Source organism: Hyaena hyaena, unplaced genomic scaffold, assembly GCF_003009895.1.
Source record: "Hyaena hyaena isolate Hyena2069 unplaced genomic scaffold, ASM300989v1 scaffold_128, whole genome shotgun sequence".
NCBI lineage: Eukaryota > Metazoa > Chordata > Mammalia > Carnivora > Hyaenidae > Hyaena > Hyaena hyaena.
The window spans coordinates 2,543,425-2,565,496 of NW_024080760.1; the positions used below are offsets into that span (position 1 = coordinate 2,543,425).

Below are 22,072 nucleotides of genomic sequence, written 5' to 3' on the forward strand. Positions count from 1 at the left end.
CTGAGTAGCTGCTTGGAGGAGCGATGCTCAGGCAGGAGGACCACGTGAGGCTTGCATGAGACGTGAGCAGTTTTAGGGTTGAGTTAGAGAAGCATATGCACATTTGCACAGGCGGATACGGAGGCATTCACACGCGCACACAGTGCCCGAGCCTCCTGCCGGTTGCATGTTTGCACGTTAGAAGAGTCACCGTAAGGCCTGTGAGAGATGGGCATTGTTGCCTTAATTGACCCTGTAATCTAAGAATAAATGTGCACCCCCAAATCTACAGTCTGTGATTAGCCCTTCAGGACAGTGATCTAACAGGGTTTTCTCTGTGTGTACAGTTAATAACCGTGGTGATTTCATCAGCCTCAACATTGCGGCTAATGTTGGATGTGTTGCCACTCACTGAAAGGTTTGGCCTAAAACCCATTATAGGGAATCATTTTCTGCCTGTTTGACTCTGAGGGCTGGCAGCTGTCCCCCTGAGGATGCTTGCATGAGCCGCCAGTTGTCAGAGTTAATAGAGATTCTGCGCTGGGATTCTAGGCTCCGCAGACAGTCCCTTAACTAGGCTTATGACGAGGTGGGGCCCCTGTAACATCCCCGGATCTGGAAGCAGGGCACAGTTCAGCCTTCCAGCACCCAACCCTGGACTGGAAGTGAGCCAGGAAGTCCTGATCACAGACATGACCATCATCAGACCCTCGGATCAAAGCCCTGTCCTTCACTCTTACAGAGTCACACGATTCTCCTAAGCTCAGTTATCTGCTTGCCCGCCCCAACAGGCCGCTGAGCCATAGGAAGGCGATGACACAGGTGCGGGGAGACGGTGGGTGTTAGACACACAGACAATGAAGGTCATCCGCCCTTGAGCTGTCACTGGAGGCAGAGGGGTGTGGGAAGAGAGTCCAAAAACCTACACAAAGAATGACATTATCGGTAACACAACAGAGATGTGCAGGGTGAATCTTCTGTCTGCAGGAAGAGTTAATGTCTACTCTTTGTCGTGGTTCGGATGGTGAGAACGTGCATGTCCCATGCTGGAGTGGTCACTGAGCCGCTGCTGGAAGGACGTGGGTGTCACTAACAGTGGAGGAGCCCTTTGTTTCAGGCTGTCATTCCCACATCACGTCTGCGGGTGACTGATCTCGGCTTTGTCTTTTCCTTCTGTGTGCGCTCAGAGGCGGGCGCACAGAGACCGGCCTCGCTCTGAAATACCTTCTGCGCAAAGGGTTCCCTGGGGGCAGAAACGCCTCCGTGCCCCAGATCCTCATCGTCGTCACTGACGGAAGGTCCCAAGGGCACGTGGCGCTGCCGGCCAAGCAGCTGAAGGAAAGAGGTGTCACCGTATTTGCCGTCGGGGTGCGGTTTCCCAGGTAAGAGCCTCGGTCACTCTGGGTCACCCTGGGGATCGTGGAGACACTTTGCAGCCACAGGAAGAGAGGGGATTTGGCCAAACCACCCTGGTCCTTCCAGGCTCTGTTTTCCTCACTCTGCGTGCTGTGTCTGGGAGTGTGCGTGGTCTTTAGTTTAGTCTGAATACTTGGTCGTAAGCGCCAGAAACTTGACCCCAATTGATTTGGGCAGAAACGGAAATTCACGGACTTATCGAATTGTACTGGGTGGGTGAGAGGGAGCCGGGGACTCGAACGCCGTGAAGATTCTGTCTGTCTTCCTCTCGTCTCTGTTCTTCTCTGCGCCTGGTCCTCCAGGGCCTAAAACTTCTGGGCAGCGCCCAGCTCCACCCCGGGGGTGGGGGGTGGGGGGGGGAAGACTCATGTTTCCAGTTCCAAGGGGAATAATCCGAGAAAGGATTCCTTAGCCTGAGTCATAGACCTACTCCTGAGGCCAGGATTGGGGGGAGGGGGTGTTCTGGGAGGGAGGGGCCTCTCCCTCTCCAGACACTGGAATGTGCTTTCCTGGGAAAGAGAGGAGCACAGGACCTCCCTGCTCTCAACCTCAAAATTGGAGGTGCCTTTGTGGGTCCCTCGTTATTTTGAGTATTAAGTGAAATGACTCTGGTCTGGGTTACCATGCCTGCACACAGAAATCTCTTCACTTTCTATTACTTCTTTTAATGTATATTATTTTGAGAGAGAGAGCAAGAGTGGCATGCACACACGAGTCGGGGAGGGGCAGAGAGAGAAAGACAATCCCAAGCAGGCCTCCCACGGAGAGCACGGAGCTTGAGGCAGGGCTCAATCCCGTGAACAGTGAGATCTTGACCTGAGCCGAAATCGAGTAGGACACTCAACCGACTGAGCCTTGCAGGCGCCCCTCTGTTAGTTTTAGTACAGACGTTATTCTAAGTTCTCCGAATAAGAGACATACAAAGTGAAGTGCCTGCCTTCATGGAGCTTCCGTTCTAGGAGAGGAACTAGATCATAAACAAGTGACTGTATAAATAAGTAATGTTATTTCAGGTGGAAATAAAATGTTCAGACGAAAAAGTAAGGCAGGAGGTAAACCGTGATGAGCAGAGAACCCAGCTATTTTAGATTGAGAGATCTGCTGGGAGTTGATTTTTTGAGCAGAGACTTGCGTGAAGCAAGTAAGCCTTCCAAAGAGCAGGGAAAAGAGTAGGCAAGACAGATGCCAAGCACAGAGGCCCTGAAGCAGCAGCTCGCTTAGTGTGCTATAGGAAGAGAAAGACAGCCAGGGGGTGTGTGTGGAGCCCAGCAAACAAGGGGTGGATTGTAAGAAACGGGGTAGAAGGGATAGGTAGGAGTTGGGTCTAGAGACTGTGGGTCACAGTGAAGACTGGAGAGTGTATTGTGAGTAGGTTGGGAAGTCTTTAGATGGCTATGAGCTGGAAAATGCCACGTACTGGTTAGCTTTTGAGAAGATCGCACTGGCTGTCAGGTAGAGAGAGAACAGACTAGGGGTAGAGGTGCAAGGAGAAGCAGTGCTGGGGGAGAGCGGCGAGCCTTTGGAGCGGCTCACATCAGATCGTGGTGGCTTGTGGCGGGAAAGCGCAGGGACCTCGCTCAGGGATGGTCGGACTTGGGTACGTTCTGAAGGTGGAGCAGTGGAGTGCCTGGCGAATTGCACGTGGGAACAGTCCAGGATTTTGGCCTGAGCCCCAGAGCGGATGGCGGTGCTATTTAGTGAGGTGGGGAAGGCTGGGGGAGAACAAGGGGAGCGGAGTTCCCTTGCAGATCAAGTTTGAGGTGCGTATCGGACATCTGAGCAGAGAAGCTGAGTCAGCAGCGGGATTTAGGCGTCTGGGCCATGGGAGAGAGCACAGAGAGATGGAGATCGAGGACGGCATTTAGAGCCTGAAGATCACCTAGGGAGCGAGGGGCTATCGCGGGCCGTGCCGCCACCGGCATCATCATGCTGTTGTCCTTGCCAGTGAGGGAGTATTTAACACACCCCCCGTTACCGTGGGCTCTTTCTGTGTCCTCACGCATGAGAGAGGGGACAGGGGCATTGCTTCCTGGCTTACTGCCCACCCTCCTCCCACATGGTACCGAGTAGAGTACCTTGCACAGCTCAGTTGCCCAAATGTTTGTCAGTGAGGCTGGAGCCTACCAGGTGGTGGAAATACATGGCCCATTCCAGGGCTTTCTTCTCCAGCTGCTAGCTGGGGACAGTGCTGCTCAGATTGTCCGTGGTGGAGGTCCAGTCTGCTTTGTGTTGCTTTTATTTATTTACTTATTAAAAAAAATTTTTTTTAATGTTTTTTATTTATTTCTGAAAGAGAGAGACAGCATGAGCAGGGGAGGGTCAGAGAGAGAGGGAGACACAGAATCTGAAACAGGCTCCATCCAGGCTCTAAGCTGTCAGCACAGAGCCCAATGCGGAGCTCAAACCTACGAACTGTGAGATCATGACCTGAGCTGAAGTCGGGTGCTCAACCGACTGAGCCACCTAGGCGCCCCTGCTTTGTGTTGTTTTAATCCTTGAGAAATAAATTTAAGAAAAAAAAAAAGAAATTACTTGAATCGTGAAATTAAAAACGAAGACAGAATAGACACTCAAAAGTTGATCACTTGATCCAGCAGACATAAAATGACTCTGACAAGTTGCTGTATGGTAGTTTCTAGGTGTTTCTTCTCAGTGTCCATGCTTGTCTGGTTCTGGATGAGGGTGAAACAGTTTGGGGGCCTTCACCAGCCCACGGGCCACACTTTGAGTGCCCCTCACGTAGAGGAATCAAGAAGCCCTTGGTCAGGAGAGGAGACATTGCTCAGCTCCGAATGTCCTGAGCTGCAGACATAGGAACCCTCTGAGGAAGCTCGTGGGTTCCCAGGCCCTTCTGACCCATCCTCTCGCCGCTGGTTAAAGGCCAGGTCGCTACACCAGTGGTTCTCAAAGTGTGTTCCCTGGACCAGCAGTATCCACATCGTGTGAGAACTTGTTAGGAATGCACACGCTTGGGCCTGAACGCTGGGGCAAGGCACCTCCGTTGGTGGTTTACGGGGCCCTCAGTGATTCTGATGCCTGCTGAAGTTTGAGAACCACTGCTGTGGGCAGTGCGAGGCTCTAGTATGAGACAAAAGCTGATGCTGGTTCTGATTCTTTGCTCCTTCTAATGTTCATTGAGCCCCTTCTCTGCTGGTTCTCAGCCCTGGCTTTTGTGGGAATCTGCTGGGCTGGGAGCGTGGAGGGAGGGGGCCTGGCCTCGCTGCCCTCTGAATGCGACTGAGGCCAGAGCTCAGAAGCCCTGTTGTGTGTGCCAGGTGCTGTCCTGGGTAGCGGGTGGATGCCTAGTCTACACGGCTTCAAAGGAGAGCGACGAGTTTTATATAAGTGAATTTTAGAAGTGAAGTTTTTGCCGCACTGCCAAACCTTGGTCTGTTTTGATGAGTTTTTGAAGGGCAAGATTCCAAATACGTTACCAACTACCCTGTCTTCTTAAAAAGGTTTCTCGGGGCACCTGGGTGGCTCAGTCAGTTAAGCGTCCAACTTTGGCTCAGGTCATGATCTCATGGTTCGTGGGTTCGAGCCCTGCATTGGGTTTGATGCTGACAGCTCAGAGCCTGGAGCGTGCTTCAGATTCTATGTCTCCCTCTCTCTCTGGCCCTCCCATGCTTGTGCTCTGTGTGTGTGTCTCTCTCTCTCAAAAAATAAAAAAATTTAAAAAATAAATACTAGAAAAAGGTTTCTCAAGGTCATTTAACACTTTCTTCGTGCCCTAGGTTATCATCCCACCCAGCACTTTTGTGCTGGGCCCTAACTGTAGTGCCCTCCGGCTGCTGACGTGTGCTGGCCCCTTCCTCTGCGTAACCTCATGCTGATGGCTTTATATCCACTATTTATCATCCTTCAGTATTTTCTTTCTATCACTCGCTTGCCTTGCTCGTTCTTCTTTCGCCGTTGCCCAGAACCATGTTCCCTCATGGTTAAATGTTAAATGTTTCTTATCAGCCATGGGAGACAAAACCAGACAGCCCAAGTCTGTTAAGACCGTGTCTCAAACATGAGCTGATGGGTTCTGAGGGTTTGGCTTTCCTTGGGGGACATTTGAACCCTGGCATGCGTGCTTTTATTACCCACGCTTGAACACACTTGGGGCCTTTCTGTGGTTCACTTCTGGACCTTACCTGTATCCTAGTGGGGTGAGGTTGCAGCTAAGTGGCCTCTGGAGCAGTGGGGTCTGTGGCTGTACACAAGGAGCCCCTGGTGTAGGCGATGGGTGGACAGGAAGGTGGATGGGGGCGGGACAGTCAGCTGCTCCTAACTTCTCTGCGGGGCGCTGGGGACGGGGACAGGTGGGAGGAGCTGCACGCGCTGGCCAGCGAACCGAGGGAGCAGCACCTGCTGATGGTGGAGCAGGCGGAGGACGCCACCAACGGCCTTCTAAGCACCCTCAGCAGGTCTGCCATCTGCACCGTCGCCTCTCCAGGTAAGGCCTCCCGAGTTGAGGAGGAGTGGGCTCCCCCGTGTGGAAGTGGGGTGGGGAGGGTTCCCCAAGGCAAGAGGTCAAGAGGCTCCCCGGGGAGGGGGAGGGCAAGAGGAAGCGGGTCTCACAGCTTGCGCTCTGGGGTGCTCTGCTGTCTACCTCCCTGCATCAGGCCCTGGGGGGCTTCCCAGCTCAGAACTCTCAGCTTGTCTCTGAGGGATAGAGGGGCCCAGGGTTTGGGACCCAGGCCTGGTGGGACCGCCCCCCCCCACCCCGTGCCTGTCCCCTCCTCAGGAGGAAGAGCTACGTCAGCTCCCCACTTCAGCTGGGGTGAGGTCTCTGCATTCGTAGCGGTCATTATCAGGGTCCCCCCTGGAGCTGGATCAGAGTATGTTGTATAAAAGGCACGCACGTGCACAAGGTGTAAAAGCTGTGTGCAGAAGGGATGCTCAGAGACGGGGCCCTTCCCCTGACGTGCTCGGCCCTGAGAGAGGCAGAAGGTGGCCGGGCGGAGGGTGGCAGAGCCGCAGGCTGGGGGAGGAGATAACCCGGTCTTCTCCGTCACTGTGCCCTGTGGACACAGACTGCAGACTCCAGCCTCATCCCTGTGAGCGCAGGACGCTGGAGACGGTCAGGGAGCGTGGTGGCAGCGCCCGCTGCTGGAGAGGATCGCGGGGGACCGATGCCGTGCTGGCGGCACTCTGCCCCTTCTCCAGGTTCGTCCATGTGGTCTGGGGTCCGCGCGCTCCCTGGGTGGGGATGGAGACCCCCACAGCTGAGAGCTCATGTGCTACAGGGAGAACAGCTGTTTGGAGCCTTGGCCACAGAGTGTGACAGGGATCGGAGGACAGAGGTGTGGGGTCACAGGAAAGGTCACAGCTACACAGTGTCAGAATCTTGTAGACCTACTGCCCAGTCGCCCATGGTGACCAAGGCTAACAGGGCCACAGCCATTCTGGAAGGCTAATACGTAAGCCAAAGCGAGTCCTCTAGGGCGGCGGTCTGGACTTGGGGCAGTGGTCTGGTGATTTGGTTTCTCCGAATACCAATGTCTGTACTTTATGGGGCCCAGTGAGGCTGGAGGCTTAAGGTCCTAGATGAATTCCAGTTGTGGAGGCCATGGGGGACGCAGTGTTCGTCAGAAGGGGAGCTCAGGCATTCTAGAGCGCCTACTGCCTGGTGGTCAGCCATTCTCTCAAAAGATTCCTAGACTAGACTGCCTGTGGTCGCTAGCTAGCTGACAGCACCTGGTCAGCAGCTTGTGATCCTGTCCCCTTGCCTTTTCTGGAGAGCCAGGGGTCGTGTTTGAACCAGCTGCATCTTGGACCCTCGGCCTGCCCTCAGTGATGAGCCCTGAAGACACACAGCAGTGAAACGGGTTGGCCACAAAGCTGTGAGCCATCATCCTGGGCTGGTGGCCAGTCCAGAGACCATCTTGGCAGGGAAGGGCCGTGCCTTGCATGTTGGTCAGAGAAGAGAAGGCCTTATTGCCATGGCAGAGGCCACCAGAGGCTCTCTTCAGAATGCAAGCTTTCAAGTGAAAGAAGGCAGTTCTTTGTTCCCCACCGAACTCGTTCTGAGAGCTCACTCGGAACCGAGCGTTGTGCAGTGAAGAGACAGGCATGGCCACCGACTTCAAGAAGCTCATGGTCCAGAGGAGACATTGGACAGTGGCCACCGTTAGGTCTCTCAGGTGCCAGGATGGGGCCTATGCTCCCTGGGGCATCATCGAGGAGGGGCTGCTTGAACAGTCTTGAAAGATAAGGGAACCCAGTGATGCCACACAGAGGCCTTCAGAGCTGGGAGCCCCAGGAGAAGCTGGTTGTAGAGGACACTCCATGGCTTTGTGCTCAGATTCCGGAGTCAGGCTGCTGAGCCTGTAATTCCAAAGTGACCACTAATGGGCTTGGAACCTTTCCCTCCCTTTGTCTACATTTGAAAGGGGGATGGTAATGGTACCCACCCAGTAGGGCTGTGGAGAGCAGGCAACGAGCTAATAGGTGGAGTGCACTCATATTGGAAGCTTTTAGAACTGTCTGCCCATGTAGTAGGGTGATTCCCCCATTGAGTCTCCCATTCAGGAAACCCGGAGGGTCTCCTCTGGGCCTAGCACGGTCCCAGATCCTGGGGCATCAGCACGGGCGTCCCAGAAACTACTCTGCCCTCACCAGCTGACACTCCAGTGGCGGGAGGCAATAGTAAATAAAACAAATGCATAAAATAAACGGATAGGCAGTTGTAAGTGCTATAGAGAAAAGGAACGAAGGGATGGGTGGGTGAGGGCTGGGGGCAGCGTTGGCAGAGTGGGCATAAAAGGCCTGGCATAGCGTCCGGACCCGAGGGAGCTCAGGAGGGAGCCACTGCCATGTGCAGAGCCAGGTGAAACCCTGCGGCCCCTCTCTGCTCCAACAGCACGGGGCCCCACTTCAGGCCTGGGAGGAGTCCGCAGAACTTTCCAGGCTAGGATTTGTGGTCTTACGAAGTCACCAGGGATAGGTGTGGAGACGGAAATTTCTCTTTAATGAGCTGGCAGCTTGGCAAACTTCTGATTTCAGCAGCTCTTTTGAGTTTGTAATTGACTTGGCTTTTATCCCAAGTGGGTGTTTTGTTCCAGGGAAGACTGTGCGCTAGAGGGGGGCGCAATTAGGCCGCCCCTGTGGTGGGAAGCCTGGGGGAGTCACACAGCCGGAAGCCAGGAGCCTACCTCCCTACCAGGAGGGCTCCTTGCCCTCCCCTCCGCCGCTGCATTGTGCTGGCCCCAGAAAGTAACTCCTAATAGAAAGCTCTTCCAGCAGCTCCGAGTTCCAAGCACAGGTATTTGCAAATTCTGACATGATCGCCAACTTACATTTCTTTAAAAAATTATTTCTGGGTAGTTTGGAATATTCCCTGTCCTGTGTGCAGATAAAAGTTGGGAGAGAATCAAAAAGGAAAGACGTCTTTCTTGACCCATATCTGTATCGGAATCTCATGTCAGCTTTCAGTGGTTTCAGATCACCTTCCAAGGCTTCTGCTTTCCTGTTTAAGTTTTGCTCTCTACCGTTTGTTCCCTTGGGTGATAGCTGGAAGAGAGTGTTCCTCACCCACCCTGCCACCTGCTACAGGACCACATGCCCAGGTACAGTCTGCCTCTGGGATTTTCTAGCTCTTTCTGGGCCCTGGGACTAGGCTGGCTTCTAAAGGTGTGTTTGTACGCCTGGGCAGGGGGTGGAGTTGGAACCAGCTCCCGGGCAGAGAGACTGGTCTTTCAGAGCACGAGGGGCAGGTCCATGCTGCACACATTCCTCCTTTGCTCTCTGGTCTTGTTCACTAAGAATGGAGTGAAGACTTTGGAATTACCTTCCTTAACCCATGCCCCGTGCATGGCAAGAGGCAGAGAAGGGTGTGCTTTAGCACCAGCTTTGCAGATAGAAAGCCTCACACCCAGCACATACTTCAGGTCTCAGCTTCCTCCTCTACAAAACAGATTGTCCCATGGGGGTTCCAGAATCCCCATTTCCCTGCTCTGTATGACAGGGATATCATAAATGGGCTCCAGTGACGATTTCGTAGGAAATGCCCACAGAAGTCCTTCATCAGCGACAAGGTCCCAAAGCAAACAGGCAGACTCACCGATACCATCAGGCATCATTCAGCCTGGTTCCCAGTGGGCCTCCCTACTGCTTGCCAGGGTCTAGTGCACCCCACTGAGCTGGGAGCATAGAAACTGCACTCAGCTGTGTTGGCATCAGTCACTTACAGATTTCTTACTCCTGATAAGGCAAGGAGCCTGTCTCCTGGAAGGAGAGCCAGTGGCACTTTCTACCCTGCGTTTGGTGATCCCTTTGACATCCTGCTTTAAAGTTCCCATGCTGCATTCTTCTGAAACACAGAAGAAACTGAAAGTAGCGTGTTTTTTTTCTCAGAAATTAAAGTTTGAGGGGTACCTGGGTGGCTCAGTTGGCTAAGCATCCAACTCTTGAATTCAACTCAGGTCATGATCTCATGGTTCTTGAGATCGAGTCCTGCGTCAAGTCCTGCCTGGGATTCTCTGTCCCCCGCTCATGTGTGCTGGCGCACACACCTGCCTGCTATCTCTCTGTACTCCCCCCTACCAAAAAAAAAAAAAAGAAAAGAAGAAATTGAAGTTTGAGCATCAAGCTTTGGAAACAGAGTGACCTGGGTTTGAGTCCCAGCTCTACCCCTTTCCAGCTATCTGAACTTCACATGACTTCTAGTCATTGAGCTTCAGTTTTCCCATCTCGAATGAGGGGATCTTTACAGAACCTACCTTATTGGGAAGTGTCCATGAAATGAGATCATGCATGTGTGGTGCTTAACGCAGTACCTAACACATAGTAGCTGCTCAATTAAAAGGCCACTGTTGGTGGTGTTAATGCGCCCCTAGTCGTTTCCATGATTCACGGGCTGACATAATAGCTGGCCTGGGTGTCCAGAGTTAGCCTCAAAAGTTCTATCTTCAATAAGTATATGCTTTAATTGCAGTGATGGGACTACCACATTTTCTATGTTTTTATGTAGAAAAGACAGAGATCACCCAATTCCAATGGTACCCACACCCAGCCACTTAGAAAATCCTTTGCATATATGATACATGAATTCATGAAGATCTCATCTGTTCTCTACAACTCGGGGAGGGAGGTCACATGGTATTATCTGCATTTTACAGTAACTGATAAGGGAATGGAAATGAGCTCAGACATTGACCATAGGGTGTCAGAGAGAGGACACTTCAGAATGGGCCCAATTTTGTCATGGGCTATGGTTTCCTGTATAAAATAGCCCCTTTGAAAGGGACAATGCCCATAATTTGGACCTCATATCCCAAAGTAAATACTGTCTTAACATGTTATAGAGTGTTTGGTTCATGCCAGGCTTTGTGCTAAGACTTTCCACGGGTTAGTTCACGTGATCCTCACAGTAACTCTGTGGAACAAGTTCTCATCATCCCTGTTTTGAGGAGGAGGCTTGGAGGGGCTAATTAAGGTGCCCAAGTAGGTACCCAGGCACCAGAGGCTCACCGTTTTGCTGTGCCAGCCTGCAGAGGCCATTAAGAGCAACCACACAGAACTTCAGGAATGGCACCCTCCACACCACGGTGTTGCCCGAGTCTTACAGACATCTGTGTGGCTGCCATGATGCTACTGAGATTTTCATTTTTGTCGAGCTCAGGCCCAACACCAGTTAATCACTGCAGCCCCCGGGAGCCCCTCCAGGTCTCCTCGCCCAGCGGGGGTTATAAAGCCATGTTGTGCAGTTAGCACACACATGGCTGTATATCACAGACCGGGTGGCTTACACGACAGAAATGTACTTGCTCGTGGTTCTGAAGGCTGGGAGTCCCAAGATGAAGCTGTCGGCAGGTTCTGTTGCTCCTGAGGCCTCTCTGCTCTGTCTGTAGATGGCTGTCTTCTCCCTGTCCTCATTAGGCCTGTGGCTGGTGTCTCTTCCTCCTGATACATCAGACTGGATTAGGGCCCACCCTATGACCTCACTTAGCCTTCATTTCCTCCTTAAAGGCGCTCTCCAAATACAGGCACATCCTAAGGTACTGAGGGTTGGGACTTCCACATATGAATTTGGAGGAAAACAACTCAGTCCACAGCAGCCAGGGTCCGTGGAGCCTGTAATTCACGCAGGGCCTGATGGAGCCCACCACTGAGTGTCCTTTACATCCACCACCCGGCCCCTCCTTTACGTTCCTCACTCGCTGTCTTGTCCCCTCTTTGCCACAGACGTCGTGGCTAGTTTCCTAGTGGTCCCAGAGGAGGACGGGAGCTAGGCCCGGGGCAGGGTGGTCTGCCAGATTCACACCTCTGGCCAAACCCCTTCACGCCTCTGGGCTGACGTCTAGGCTGTTAATGGGCATCTCTCCAATAGGCGCCTGTGACTCGCAGCCCTGCCAGAATGGAGGCACATGTGTTCCAGAAGGCCTGGACAGGTACCACTGCCTCTGCGCGCCAGCCTTCAGAGGGGAGGCTGACTGCGGTACGTATGCACCGGACTTTTTTTTTTTTTTTTTTTTTAAATATTTTTTATTTATTTCTAGGAGAGAGAGAGAGACAGCGTGAGCAGGGGAGGGTCAGAGAGAGAGGGAGACACAGACTGAAGCAGGCTCCAGGCTCTGAGCTGGCAGTCAGCACAGAGCCAGACGCGGGGCTCGAACCCACAAACAGCGAGATCATGACCTAAGTGAAAGTCGGACGCTTAACTAAGCCACCCAGGCGCCCCCCAAAAATTTATTTTTTTAATGTTTTATTTATTTCTTAGAGACAGCGTGAGCAGGGGAGGGTCAGAGAGAGAGGGAGTCACAGACTGAAACAGGCTCCAGGCTCTGAGCCGGCAGTCAGCACAGAGCCCGACGCGGGGCTCGAACCCACGAACCGCGGGATCATTACCTAAGCGAAAGTCGGACGCTTAACCGACTGAGCCACCCAGGCGCCCCTGCACCAGACTTCTAAGACTGACCGCTGGGGAGCAGTAGAGCCTGGGCTCCCCCTGCCCACCTCCCACCCCACTAGCTACTAGGTAGAAACTTGCCCTTGAGTTTTAGAGCGCCCTGCTGGGCAGGCACACCACTGATCTGTTGTTTCCTGTGATGCGGCCTCTGAGCACTCCATGAATAAATAACTCAGCTGCTGAGGCCTGGGTAGGACAGCGGCTCCTGGCTTCTTACCTTTAGAATGGCCACTGCTTGATCTTCGAGCACTGCTGAGTTCAAGTGCAGGCTGATGCCAGTCTGACTCTCAGTCTGGTTCTGGGCAGTCTCCTCCCTTCTCATAGGAAAAGGAGCAAAGGGCCTAAACCCTGGTATGTGATGAAAATTATAAGAGGCTTAACCCTGTAGGGTTGTGGGGCATTTTAAAAGAGGTAGATGGAAAATGCTTTGTAACAATGCTTGACACATAGCAGGAGCTTATCAAACAATAACTTTTTAAAATATATATTTTATGTATTGTAAAAAATGTTTAACTAATAGCTTAAAAAACGCAGCGTTGAGTCAACTGGAGATCTCTGTGGAAGAACACAGTCTTGACCCCCCTACCTCACAAGCTACACAGAGATCAGTTGCAGATGGGTCATAGATCTAAATGTAAAAGGCAAAGCAGGGACGCTTCTGGAAGAAAACATAGCATATCTTCATGATTTGAGGTACACAAAGATTTCTCACACAGGGACATCAGAAGCACTAATCATAACAGAAGAAAGTTCTAGATTACAGTTTAACTTTTAAAAAGTGGCCAGAGACCTGTAGTGAGAGCCAGGAGGGAGAGCTGTGTCTGGGCCTGTGTAGTTGTGTGCCGTGTGCCCTGGCCCCTGTGGCCCCGGCTCCTTCCTGGGAGGGAGGGGGTCTCCTGCCCAGTGTAGTGGCCGGACGTCTGGGGTGGGATGGCCACCTCCATGCTCCCGGTGGCCATCGCGTGGCCGACGGCCGCTGTAATCTCCACAGCCCCGAAGCTGAGCCCGGAGTGCAGAGCTGACATCCTCTTCCTGCTAGACAGCTCGGCGGGCACCACCCTGGAGGGCTTCCTGCGGGCCAAGGCCTTCGTGAAGCGGTTTGTGCAGGCCTCCCTGGGCGAGGACTCCCGGGCCCGCGTGGGCGTGGCGCGCTACAGCGGGGAGCTGGCGGTGGCCGTGCCCGTGGGCGAGTACGAGGACGTGCCGGCCCTGCTCCGGAGCCTAGATGGCCTCCCCTTCAGCGGGGGCGCCAGCCTCACGGGCCGCGCCTTGCGGCAGGTGGCCGATCGCGGCTTTGGGAGCGCCGCCAGGACGGGCCAGGACCGTCCCCGCAGAGTGGTGGTCCTGCTCACCGCGTCACCCTCCCAGGATGACGTGGCCGGCCCGGCGCGTCGCGCCAGGGCCCGGGAGCTGCTCCTGCTGGGGGTGGGCACCGAGGCCGTGCGGGCGGAGCTGGAGGACATCACAGGCGGCCCGGAGCGCGTCCTGGCCTACGCCGGCCCACACGACCTGTTCCGCCAAATCCCTGAGCTGCAGGAGAAGCTGTGCAGCCGGCCGCCGCCAGGTGAGGTCCCAGGGCTCCGCGGTAGCTCCTCTCGTAGGGTGTTCGCACAGGGTGCATGTGTCGCAACTAGTGAATCCATAAATATATCATTATTTGCTCAAGTCTGTCCTTTGTTCAGATCTTAGTGTTTACCTAGCGACCTTTTATTCCGAGGATTCCGTCCAGGACCCTACATTCTAGTTGGCCATCATGTCATCTTAGGCTCCCCTGGGCCCCCAGTTTCTCAGATATTCCTTGTTCCGGAGTGCTGTTTAAAACCCAGTAAATCCGATCCACGGGCTCCCGTCTGAACTTAGCAGAAACCCCAGGCCCCTTCCGCTGGCTTCTGTGAGCTCCCAGTGGATGCTCCCTCAGCTCTGTCTGTGGCCCCAGCACAGGGAGCAGGTCAGGGAATCACCGCTCGGGTCCACCGCCCCCCCCCCCCCCCCCCCCCCCCCCCCCCCCCCCCCCCCCCGCCCCAGACCACCACCCAGCCGTCAGCCCACACTTCCTCCTCACAGAGACCCTGACTTCTCCCGACTTGCTTCTGTTGCTCCTGCCGGTCCCTCTCAGGGCACCCTGGTTTGTCCCCCCGACCCCGCCATGCCATGCCTGCTCACGTAACTTGTAATTCTCTGTGGGTCTCCTCTCTGTCTCCCCATAGACACTTAGCCCACTGAGGGGAGGCATGGGCCCATGTTGTCCACTTGGTATAATTAGTGCCTGGAGTACGGTTCATGGCACCCGGAGGGTGCCCGGTAAGGGAATGGATGAGAATGCAGGCGAGTTGCTGTCACAAAGGGTCCCCAGAGCTCAGTGGCTTACAGCTGATTTAGACATTTCTTTCTCTCTCAGTTAAGAGGTGCGTGTGGCCTCAGCCAGAAGGGTGGCTTGGCTGTCTTGTTCCACCTCTGGGTCCGAGGTCCTTGTTTCTCAGCCAGCAGGAAGTGGGGAGAAGGGACGTAACTCCCTTCTGAGGACGGATTTTGGCAACTGTAGTTATTTCCAACCACATCCCATATGATAGGTGTGGCCCTGTGTCCAAATTCTATCTGCCGGGGAGCCTGGAACTCTGATCTCGCCTGGCTTTCTGTGTCCTATTTGAGGAGGGGGGAGAGGATGGGGACTGCTGTGGGCCGAGTGGCTGACCCAACCCAGAGCGGCCCCTCTCTCGCTGGCCTGGGACAGGGGATGGGGCTCCGCCGGGCAGAGCCCGCCCCAGGCTCACTGCGCTGCCCCACAGGCTGCCAGGCACAGTCCCTGGACCTGGTCTTCATGCTGGACGCCTCGGCCTCCGTGGGGCCTGAGAACTTCGCTCAGATGCAGAGCTTCGTGAGGAGTTGCACACTCCAGTTCGACGTGAACCCCGACGTGACACAGGTCGGCCTGGTGGTGTACGGCAGCCGGGTCCGGACGGCCTTCGGGCTGGACACCCATCTCACCCGCGCCGCGGTGCTGCGGGCCATGAGCCAGGCCCCCTACCTGGGCGGGGTAGGCTCGGCAGGCACAGCCTTGCTGCACATCCATGACAGAGTGATGACAGTCCAGAGGGGCGCCCGGCCTGGTGTCCCCAAGGCCGTGGTGGTGCTCACAGGCGGGGTGGGGACGGAGGACGCGGCCGTCCCTGTCCAGAAGCTGAGGAACGATGGTGTCTCCGTCTTGGTGCTGGGCGTGGGGCCCGTGCTGAGGGAGGCGCTGCGGAGGCTCGCAGGTCCCCGGGACTCCCTGATCCACGTGGCCACCTACGCAGACCTGAGGTACCACCAGGACGCGCTCATCGAGTGGATATGTGGAGGTGAGTGGGGGAGCCCACACCCTTCGTTGTCACTTCCGGGGTGGGGGTGGGGGACTCCGCCTGCGCCCTTGTGTACATCAGTATGGTGGCGCCTCCCAGCTCCGCGGCGCTGTCCACGTGCTGGCTTCTGTGCTGCATTCCCTGCTCACGGGAAACACTGCAGGGGGCACAGCGGACCCCATCTGAACTTAAGGCGCAGAGAATTTAACAAAAATCCCTCTCTCCAAGCTGGAGAGCTTCTGCACCTCACTTGGACAGAACACATCCCTAGGACACCTGCAGACTCCCCCAGGAGTCTGAGGGCCCGGGATGACACTGACCCAGGTAGTGAATGACAGCTAGGAAGAGACACAGCCAGGCCAGCCTGACCCCAACGCATCATTTTGCCAGCGACCTTATTCCTGCTGTTCTAGAAATGTGTCCATAATAATAGTAAACACTGCTATGCGCACAGCACGTTTGAGAGAGACAGTCTGTCTATGCAGTAGGGAAGGAAAGCTGTGTGGAAGCCGGGTCCGTGACCTAGGCAAGCAGTATGGGGCACCAGTGTGCTGACCCCCAAGCTGCTGCTCCAGGGCCCACGGAAACATGGAGAGGTGCAAGACGCTCCTCCAGGGGCCTCACCTCTGCTCTGGGCTTCCTTAGAGTAGGGAGCCTGGGGGCTGACCCCTGCTGGGCGCCTTCTCCCTTTTAGAAGCCAAGCGGCCGGTCAACGTCTGCAAACCCAGCCCGTGCATGCACGAGGGCACCTGCGTCCTGCAGAACGGGAGCTACCGCTGCGAGTGCCAGGCCGGCTGGCAAGGCCCCCACTGTGGGAACCGTAAGTGGGGCTCTCACTCGGCACGTGGGAGCTGGGGGTGGCCTTGAGACCTGCTGAGCCCCAGGGACTCCGCTGAAGGCAGGTCCTAGGGCGTTCGCTCAACGGAAGGACTCCCGCAGCGTGTGTCGTTCCTGCGTGAGACATTTCGTGGGGCCGCCTGCATCCCGGTGCGGCTCTAGGTGCGGGGAACATGGCAGTGAACTAGCGGTTCTGTCCTCCCCGAGCTCCCGGGCCAGTGGGGGAGACGGACGGTGAGCAGGTGCGACGCGCAGCGTGTGAGTGCTAAGCAGATCCCGGGAGGGAGGTCTCCCGGGGGCCTGGGCTGGGAGCAGTAGAGGCGAAGTATCTGGAAGGCAGAGGATGAGGACATAGATGCAGGTTGGTGGGGGGAGGGTGGGGGTGGGGGCTGGGGGGTTGGTTCTTATTTGAGTGGTTCTCTCTGCTCAGTGAAATGGGAGGAATGGCCATCAGCCGGGGGTGAGGACAGGAGGCGGCCCTGGCGGTTTGAGCAGAGAGTGCTAACTGTCCAGGAGAGGAGGGGTCGGAACTAGACAGAGAGTAATGTTGGGCAGCCTTACAGGCCCACTGTGGCCCCTGCTCATGAGTTTCAAGTAAGGGGAGCCAGCGACCAGAAGATGATGCCCTTGGGAGCCTTGGGTTTCCAGCCATGGGCCGAGCATGGCTGTCTGAGGCTGGGGAGTGGACCCGAAGGGCTCACGCTGGGGCCTGCGCTGCGGAGGAAGGGAGAGCCACACAGGCTGCCAGCTGGCTGAAGAAAGACCCCTCAGGCACTCCTGAGGTTCCCTTCTCTCCCAGGGTCCTTGAGAGGAGATGCCCCCAAGGCCCGTGGCTCCCGCCAAGACCCCTCCCAGCAACCGCCCAGGTCAGGGCACCCCGGGCGCTGAAGTGGCACCGGCCTCCAGGGAGCATCTGCTTGGAGAGGTCCTTTGAGTGTCCACCTCCAGCTCCGTGCAGAACCCTCCCGCCCACGTCCGTCTGCCACAGAGAAGAGCTGTCCCAGCTGCAGGCCGTGCTGCTTAGGGGCACAGCGACACCGGATTCCGCCGCTAATGCTGATAAATCGTGATGTGTAAGTATTTGCTTTCTGTGCCTGGCTATGCCCCGGTGAGCTCGTGTCGTCTGCCACCTTTCCCCTGGGGAGAAACGAAGGAGCATGGAGACTCCCGGTGGCCTGTCCGAAGCTCCCTTGGCCTTCGACAGATGCTAAATAGGATGTCGTTGGGATGGTGACACAGGAGGAGGCGTGGACTAGAGTGTTTGGACCCCCAAAGCCACGGCGTTTCAAGATGGAAAAAGCATGCGGTTGCTTTTGGTTTGACGAGGGGCTTGTGTGGCATTTGTGACTCATTCTGGTGTCTGGATCTGTGTGTGGCAAAGGCCTAGAAAGGCTCCGGACTGGAATGTGACCACTAACCAACTTGTTTGACTATGGGGGGGCGGGGGTGAAGATGCCTACATTCCCTTGGCGGGGGGTGGGGGGTTTCCTTGAGAGATTACTTAGGAGGGCTGCTTGTGGGCTGTTTATTGCTTGTTTTTTTTAGGACAAAGAGAATTGGAATTCTTAAATACAGCATAAAGAAACCTAGAGGCTGTTGACTCTTTTAAGCATCCGATCTTATGTTATCTAGGTGGCTTTGCTTCTCAGTAAAGGAATGTTGCAAAAGATGATGGTTATTTAGCAGGACCCGTGTGGCAAAAAAGCTTCTAGTTGGGGTGTTTTCTGGCAAACTAGGTACTTACCCGTTTTATTTAGGAATCCATCCTTTCCCTTTGGGTTTTCAGTAGAAACCTTTGTGGAGATGTGACCTAAATCCAGATACTTTTCTTTTCTTTTTCATGTAAATAATGTAAGTGTCTTATATGCAAATATTCAAGGCTACTCTGACCTGAAGTACTTGAAGGAGGCCAGACTTTACAAATGAAAGGTCCAATGTACCAAACACATGACAGTCACTTGTGTTCAAGGATATTTTAACTCTGTTATCCCTTTAACCTGGGCAGGTGACATCAGAGCAGGGACACAGGTCCGCCTGGCAGGTGCTGACAGGTGATGTCAGAGAACTTACATGCGCCCACAGTCTTGAACAGCAGGTTTAATCATTTTACAGCATCAGCTCTTTGGGTTAAGGTTGATATTTGGACACCCGATTTGAATTGCTTTGACTTAAAAAAAAAAAAACACAGAACTGTGGGCTCTGGGCTTACACATTAAACACAGTTTCTATTAGATCCCAGAGCTTGAGCTTTCTAGGGAAGGTTTTTTAACCTTTCTAGGGAAGGTGCCACTGAATAGCTTAACCTCCTCAGTATCCCAATAGCAGCAGAGAGAATTCCTGTCTTAATGTCTAACCAGCCAAGCCTTTTTCTTTCTTTTAAAGGACACTGGCCTTTTTTTATTAACTAGAATTTTTAAAAAATTTAATGTCTGCTCATTTTTTGAGAGAGAGAGACAGTATGAGCAGAGTGAGAGGGAGACATGGAATCTGAAGCAGGCTCCAGGCTCTGAGCTGTCAGCACAGAGCCCCGTGCAAGGCTCAAGCTCACAAACCGTGAGATCATGACCTGAGCCAAAGTCAGACACTTAACCTTCTGACCCACCCAGGTGCCCCTAACTAAGTAGAATTTAAATAAAAACTTGAAACTAGGGGTGCCTGAGTGGCTCAGTCAGTTAAATGTCCGATCTTGGCTCAGGTCATGATCTCACAGTTTGTGGGTTCAAGCCCTGTGTCAGGCTCTGTGCTGACAGCTCGGAGCCCAGAGTCTGCTTCAGGTTCTGTGTCTCCCTCTCTCTCTGCCCCTCCCCTGCTCATACTCTGTCTCAGAAATAAAACATTAAACTAAAAAAAAAACGTTCTCCTGGGAAAAATGAAAACCGTGCAAAGAGGTCATAAATGTTATTTTCTGAATGATGCTGATTGTAGCCAACTTGCTGGATACTCTAGTCCTATAGTTAATTTGGTTTTCTAGAAAGATATTTGTAAATAACCAGTCTTATTTCTGGCTTTTGATGATTATGCTAGTACTTTTTCATGTCATTTTGCATCGTCTAGGACCTCCAGAATAATGCTTTAAAAAATACTGGTATCTGTGTCTGGGCCTGAAGCGCCCTCCCATCACTATAAGTTATTTTCGTGGATTACTTTATCAGGGCAGGAATACTTATTTCTATTCCTGGATTACGAAGAGTGTTTGTTAGGAGTATTGAGATTTGTGGTAGCATTGCCACTTTCTTTGAGATGAAGTTCTTTCACATTTAATCTGTTCATATCATACTTGGCCCATTAGTATATTTTTAATTTTTGAACCACCTTTGCTTCCATGGATAAATGTGATCAGGTCGTGATGCGGCCGATTCTTTAAACACTGTTGAATTTCACTTGCCAATATTAAGGTTTTTTTTCCATTTTTGTCCCAAAAATGAGATTTGGTTTTTCTTTGGTGATTTGTGTTGGATTTTTTGGTATCAGAACTATGCTAACTTTATAAATGGAAAATACATATTCCTCAAGGCCTTTTTAGGTTATCTTTTTATTAGTCATTTCAATGAGCCAGATTTTGTCCTTCTTAAAACAAGCGCATTCGCGCGTGGAACTTTTTACTCCTTAGGCAGCTTTCCAAGTATTGGTAGGTTTCTTTGCCCTAAGAATGATTTAGGAGTGTGTTTAACTCCCAGGAGTATTGATTTGCCACCATGTATCTGCAGAAACTGATCACGTAGGTTTCCTTTGTGTTCTGTACACAGTTACACTGCGAAAATCCTCTTTCAGCCTTATGGATGCTAGGATCGCACTGTGAAGTTCCATCCGTTTTTACTGCACACAGTTTGAAGTTGAGTGGGTAAATAACCAAGCTGTTCCCCCCTTGAGGGAGAAGTCACCAGGCACTGCCCCTAGTGATTCCACGAAATAACAAGAAAAACCCAAAATACAATTAATGTTTTATTAAAAAAAAAAAAATCGAACTCATCACTTGGTAAAGGACACCAAGCGTATAAGACAAAGAAAATAAATGCCCTGGGATTAGAAAGACCCTAGAAATCAGAAGACTTTTAGTTCTCAGGAACCAGTGTTAGAGAACTCTGACTGATAATCCCCCCCACCCCACGGAACGAGGCAGAAACGATAGATGAAATGTTTCAATCGGTGTTAAACCACAACAGACGCGTCTGAAGAGAAGACACGAAGAACAGCACTGCCAGCTTTAAGAGGAGAGAGAGTCAACCCAAAACAAAACCCACCACCTTCTTCACGGAAGGGGCCTGGACATTAAGCAGAACTTAAATAACTTTTCCCTTAAAAATGGTCTGGCCGCGGGACGGAATCTGTAAACGCTCGGTAATCTTTTCTCCTATGGTAACACAGAAAGTCTGATCTCAAAAAGATACTTTTAAATCTCAAAAAGACAACTTTTTGCTGTTCTAAACGACACGATTTTAAACATTTTCTTTTCCTGTATAATACAGCATCACTGAAAATTTTATTCAAAAGCAACTGATTCAGGCCTGCTTGAGGCTGAAAAAAGAAGTCCTGAACTTCGTGGGGACAGCACCTCAGCCTGATCCCAAATAGTCTCTCCCGTTATTGTTTCCTAGAAAGCGTGTCCTGGGCGGCTTTGCACAGCTGGTATCGATGCCGTTTTGAAACCACAGAAGACGGAATCGGACCAGCTAATGCTGGAGGGAAGACACTCGGAGTTCAGGTCTTCTCGGTCCCCAAAGCCACATGACCAGTGGGACAGGGTCCTGCCGCCTTGATTTGCCTTCGGTCCTGCCACCGAAGTCTCATCATCAGAAGCTTTTCACTACTTAACAAAGCTCGATAAAGCAGGCGATGAAAACTTCAAAGAAGAAACACAGAATACCCCTGAATACAGCAAAGGATTGTTTCCACTCAGTAGACATAGGTCTCCAGAGAAGCCCTCTTTTTGTTGTTATAGATTATTTCCTTTGGCTCGGAAAACGGACAGAGCCTCCTCTAAGCCAGTGCTCTCCACCCACAGTACCATAGTCCTCTTTCTTCCGAACAGAGACTTTAATGAAGCAGGATTGTCACCAAGGTCCATGTTGGCAGGAAAGTCTTTAGATGAAGTTGGTTTCCTAACTCGTTCCTTTCTTCTCCCACTCCTACGGTGCCAGATACCAGCACACCCCCCCCCCCCCAAGAAGAAAGTTAGTTATGTTGTTCTGTGTATATGGAGGTTGCTACAGAGGGAAGAAGTATTTTTTCAATGGTAATTGCTGTCTGTTCACAGTTTGGGGCCCATGTTAAGAGGTTCTGAGACTGGGCCACAGCAGAGCGTGCCGGGAGGGAGCAGAGGCTCACAGGCTTGTGTGGCGTTAAGACTGAGTCATCGTGCATGTGCCCCAGAGCCCCTCCAGCAGGCAAGCAGGGCACGAAGGAGGAGTGGAGTTTGCCGACAGCAAAGGCAGCTCGGGGCATGTTCTTTCCTGGGCAGAGGAGGAAGGGCTGCTAACACTTTGTAGCCCTCGGGGAGCAACCCACCGATGGCATTCTGTCCGTGTAGACGCCCTGGCCACCAGTTGGCTGGGGGGCTTTAGACAAATCCTATCACCTGTCTGTTTCTTTAGTTTTAGTGGCAGAA

General features: G+C 53.1%; 2 protein-coding genes across 6 annotated transcripts in view; one reads left to right on the plus strand and one right to left on the minus strand.

Annotated features, from left to right (window-relative positions):
- The window catches only part of VWA2 (von Willebrand factor A domain containing 2), a 48,736-nt gene extending 30,604 nt beyond the window's left edge, over positions 1–18,132 (plus strand). For 2 of the 3 annotated variants that reach the window (XM_039237583.1, XM_039237582.1), the window contains exons 6-14: positions 1,167–1,361; positions 5,703–5,836; positions 6,417–6,549; positions 8,896–8,951; positions 11,714–11,821; positions 13,284–13,856; positions 15,079–15,630; positions 16,325–16,450; positions 17,239–18,132. In XM_039237583.1, the coding sequence (XP_039093514.1) occupies positions 1,167–1,361; positions 5,703–5,836; positions 6,417–6,549; positions 8,896–8,951; positions 11,714–11,821; positions 13,284–13,856; positions 15,079–15,630; positions 16,325–16,450; positions 17,239–17,537 (2,176 nt within the window). In that variant the 3' untranslated portion in view covers positions 17,538–18,132. The remainder of the gene's footprint in view (positions 1–1,166; positions 1,362–5,702; positions 5,837–6,416; positions 6,550–8,895; positions 8,952–11,713; positions 11,822–13,283; positions 13,857–15,078; positions 15,631–16,324; positions 16,451–17,238) is intronic. The other variant, XM_039237584.1, reaches the window with a different exon arrangement.
- Positions 18,133–20,396: 2,264 nt separating this feature from the next.
- AFAP1L2 (actin filament associated protein 1 like 2) overlaps positions 20,397–22,072 on the minus strand; it is a 96,783-nt gene continuing 95,107 nt past the window's right edge. For all 3 annotated transcript variants that reach the window (XM_039237638.1, XM_039237637.1, XM_039237639.1), the window contains exon 19: positions 20,397–21,593. In XM_039237638.1, the coding sequence (XP_039093569.1) occupies positions 21,567–21,593 (27 nt within the window). In that variant the 3' untranslated portion in view covers positions 20,397–21,566. The remainder of the gene's footprint in view (positions 21,594–22,072) is intronic.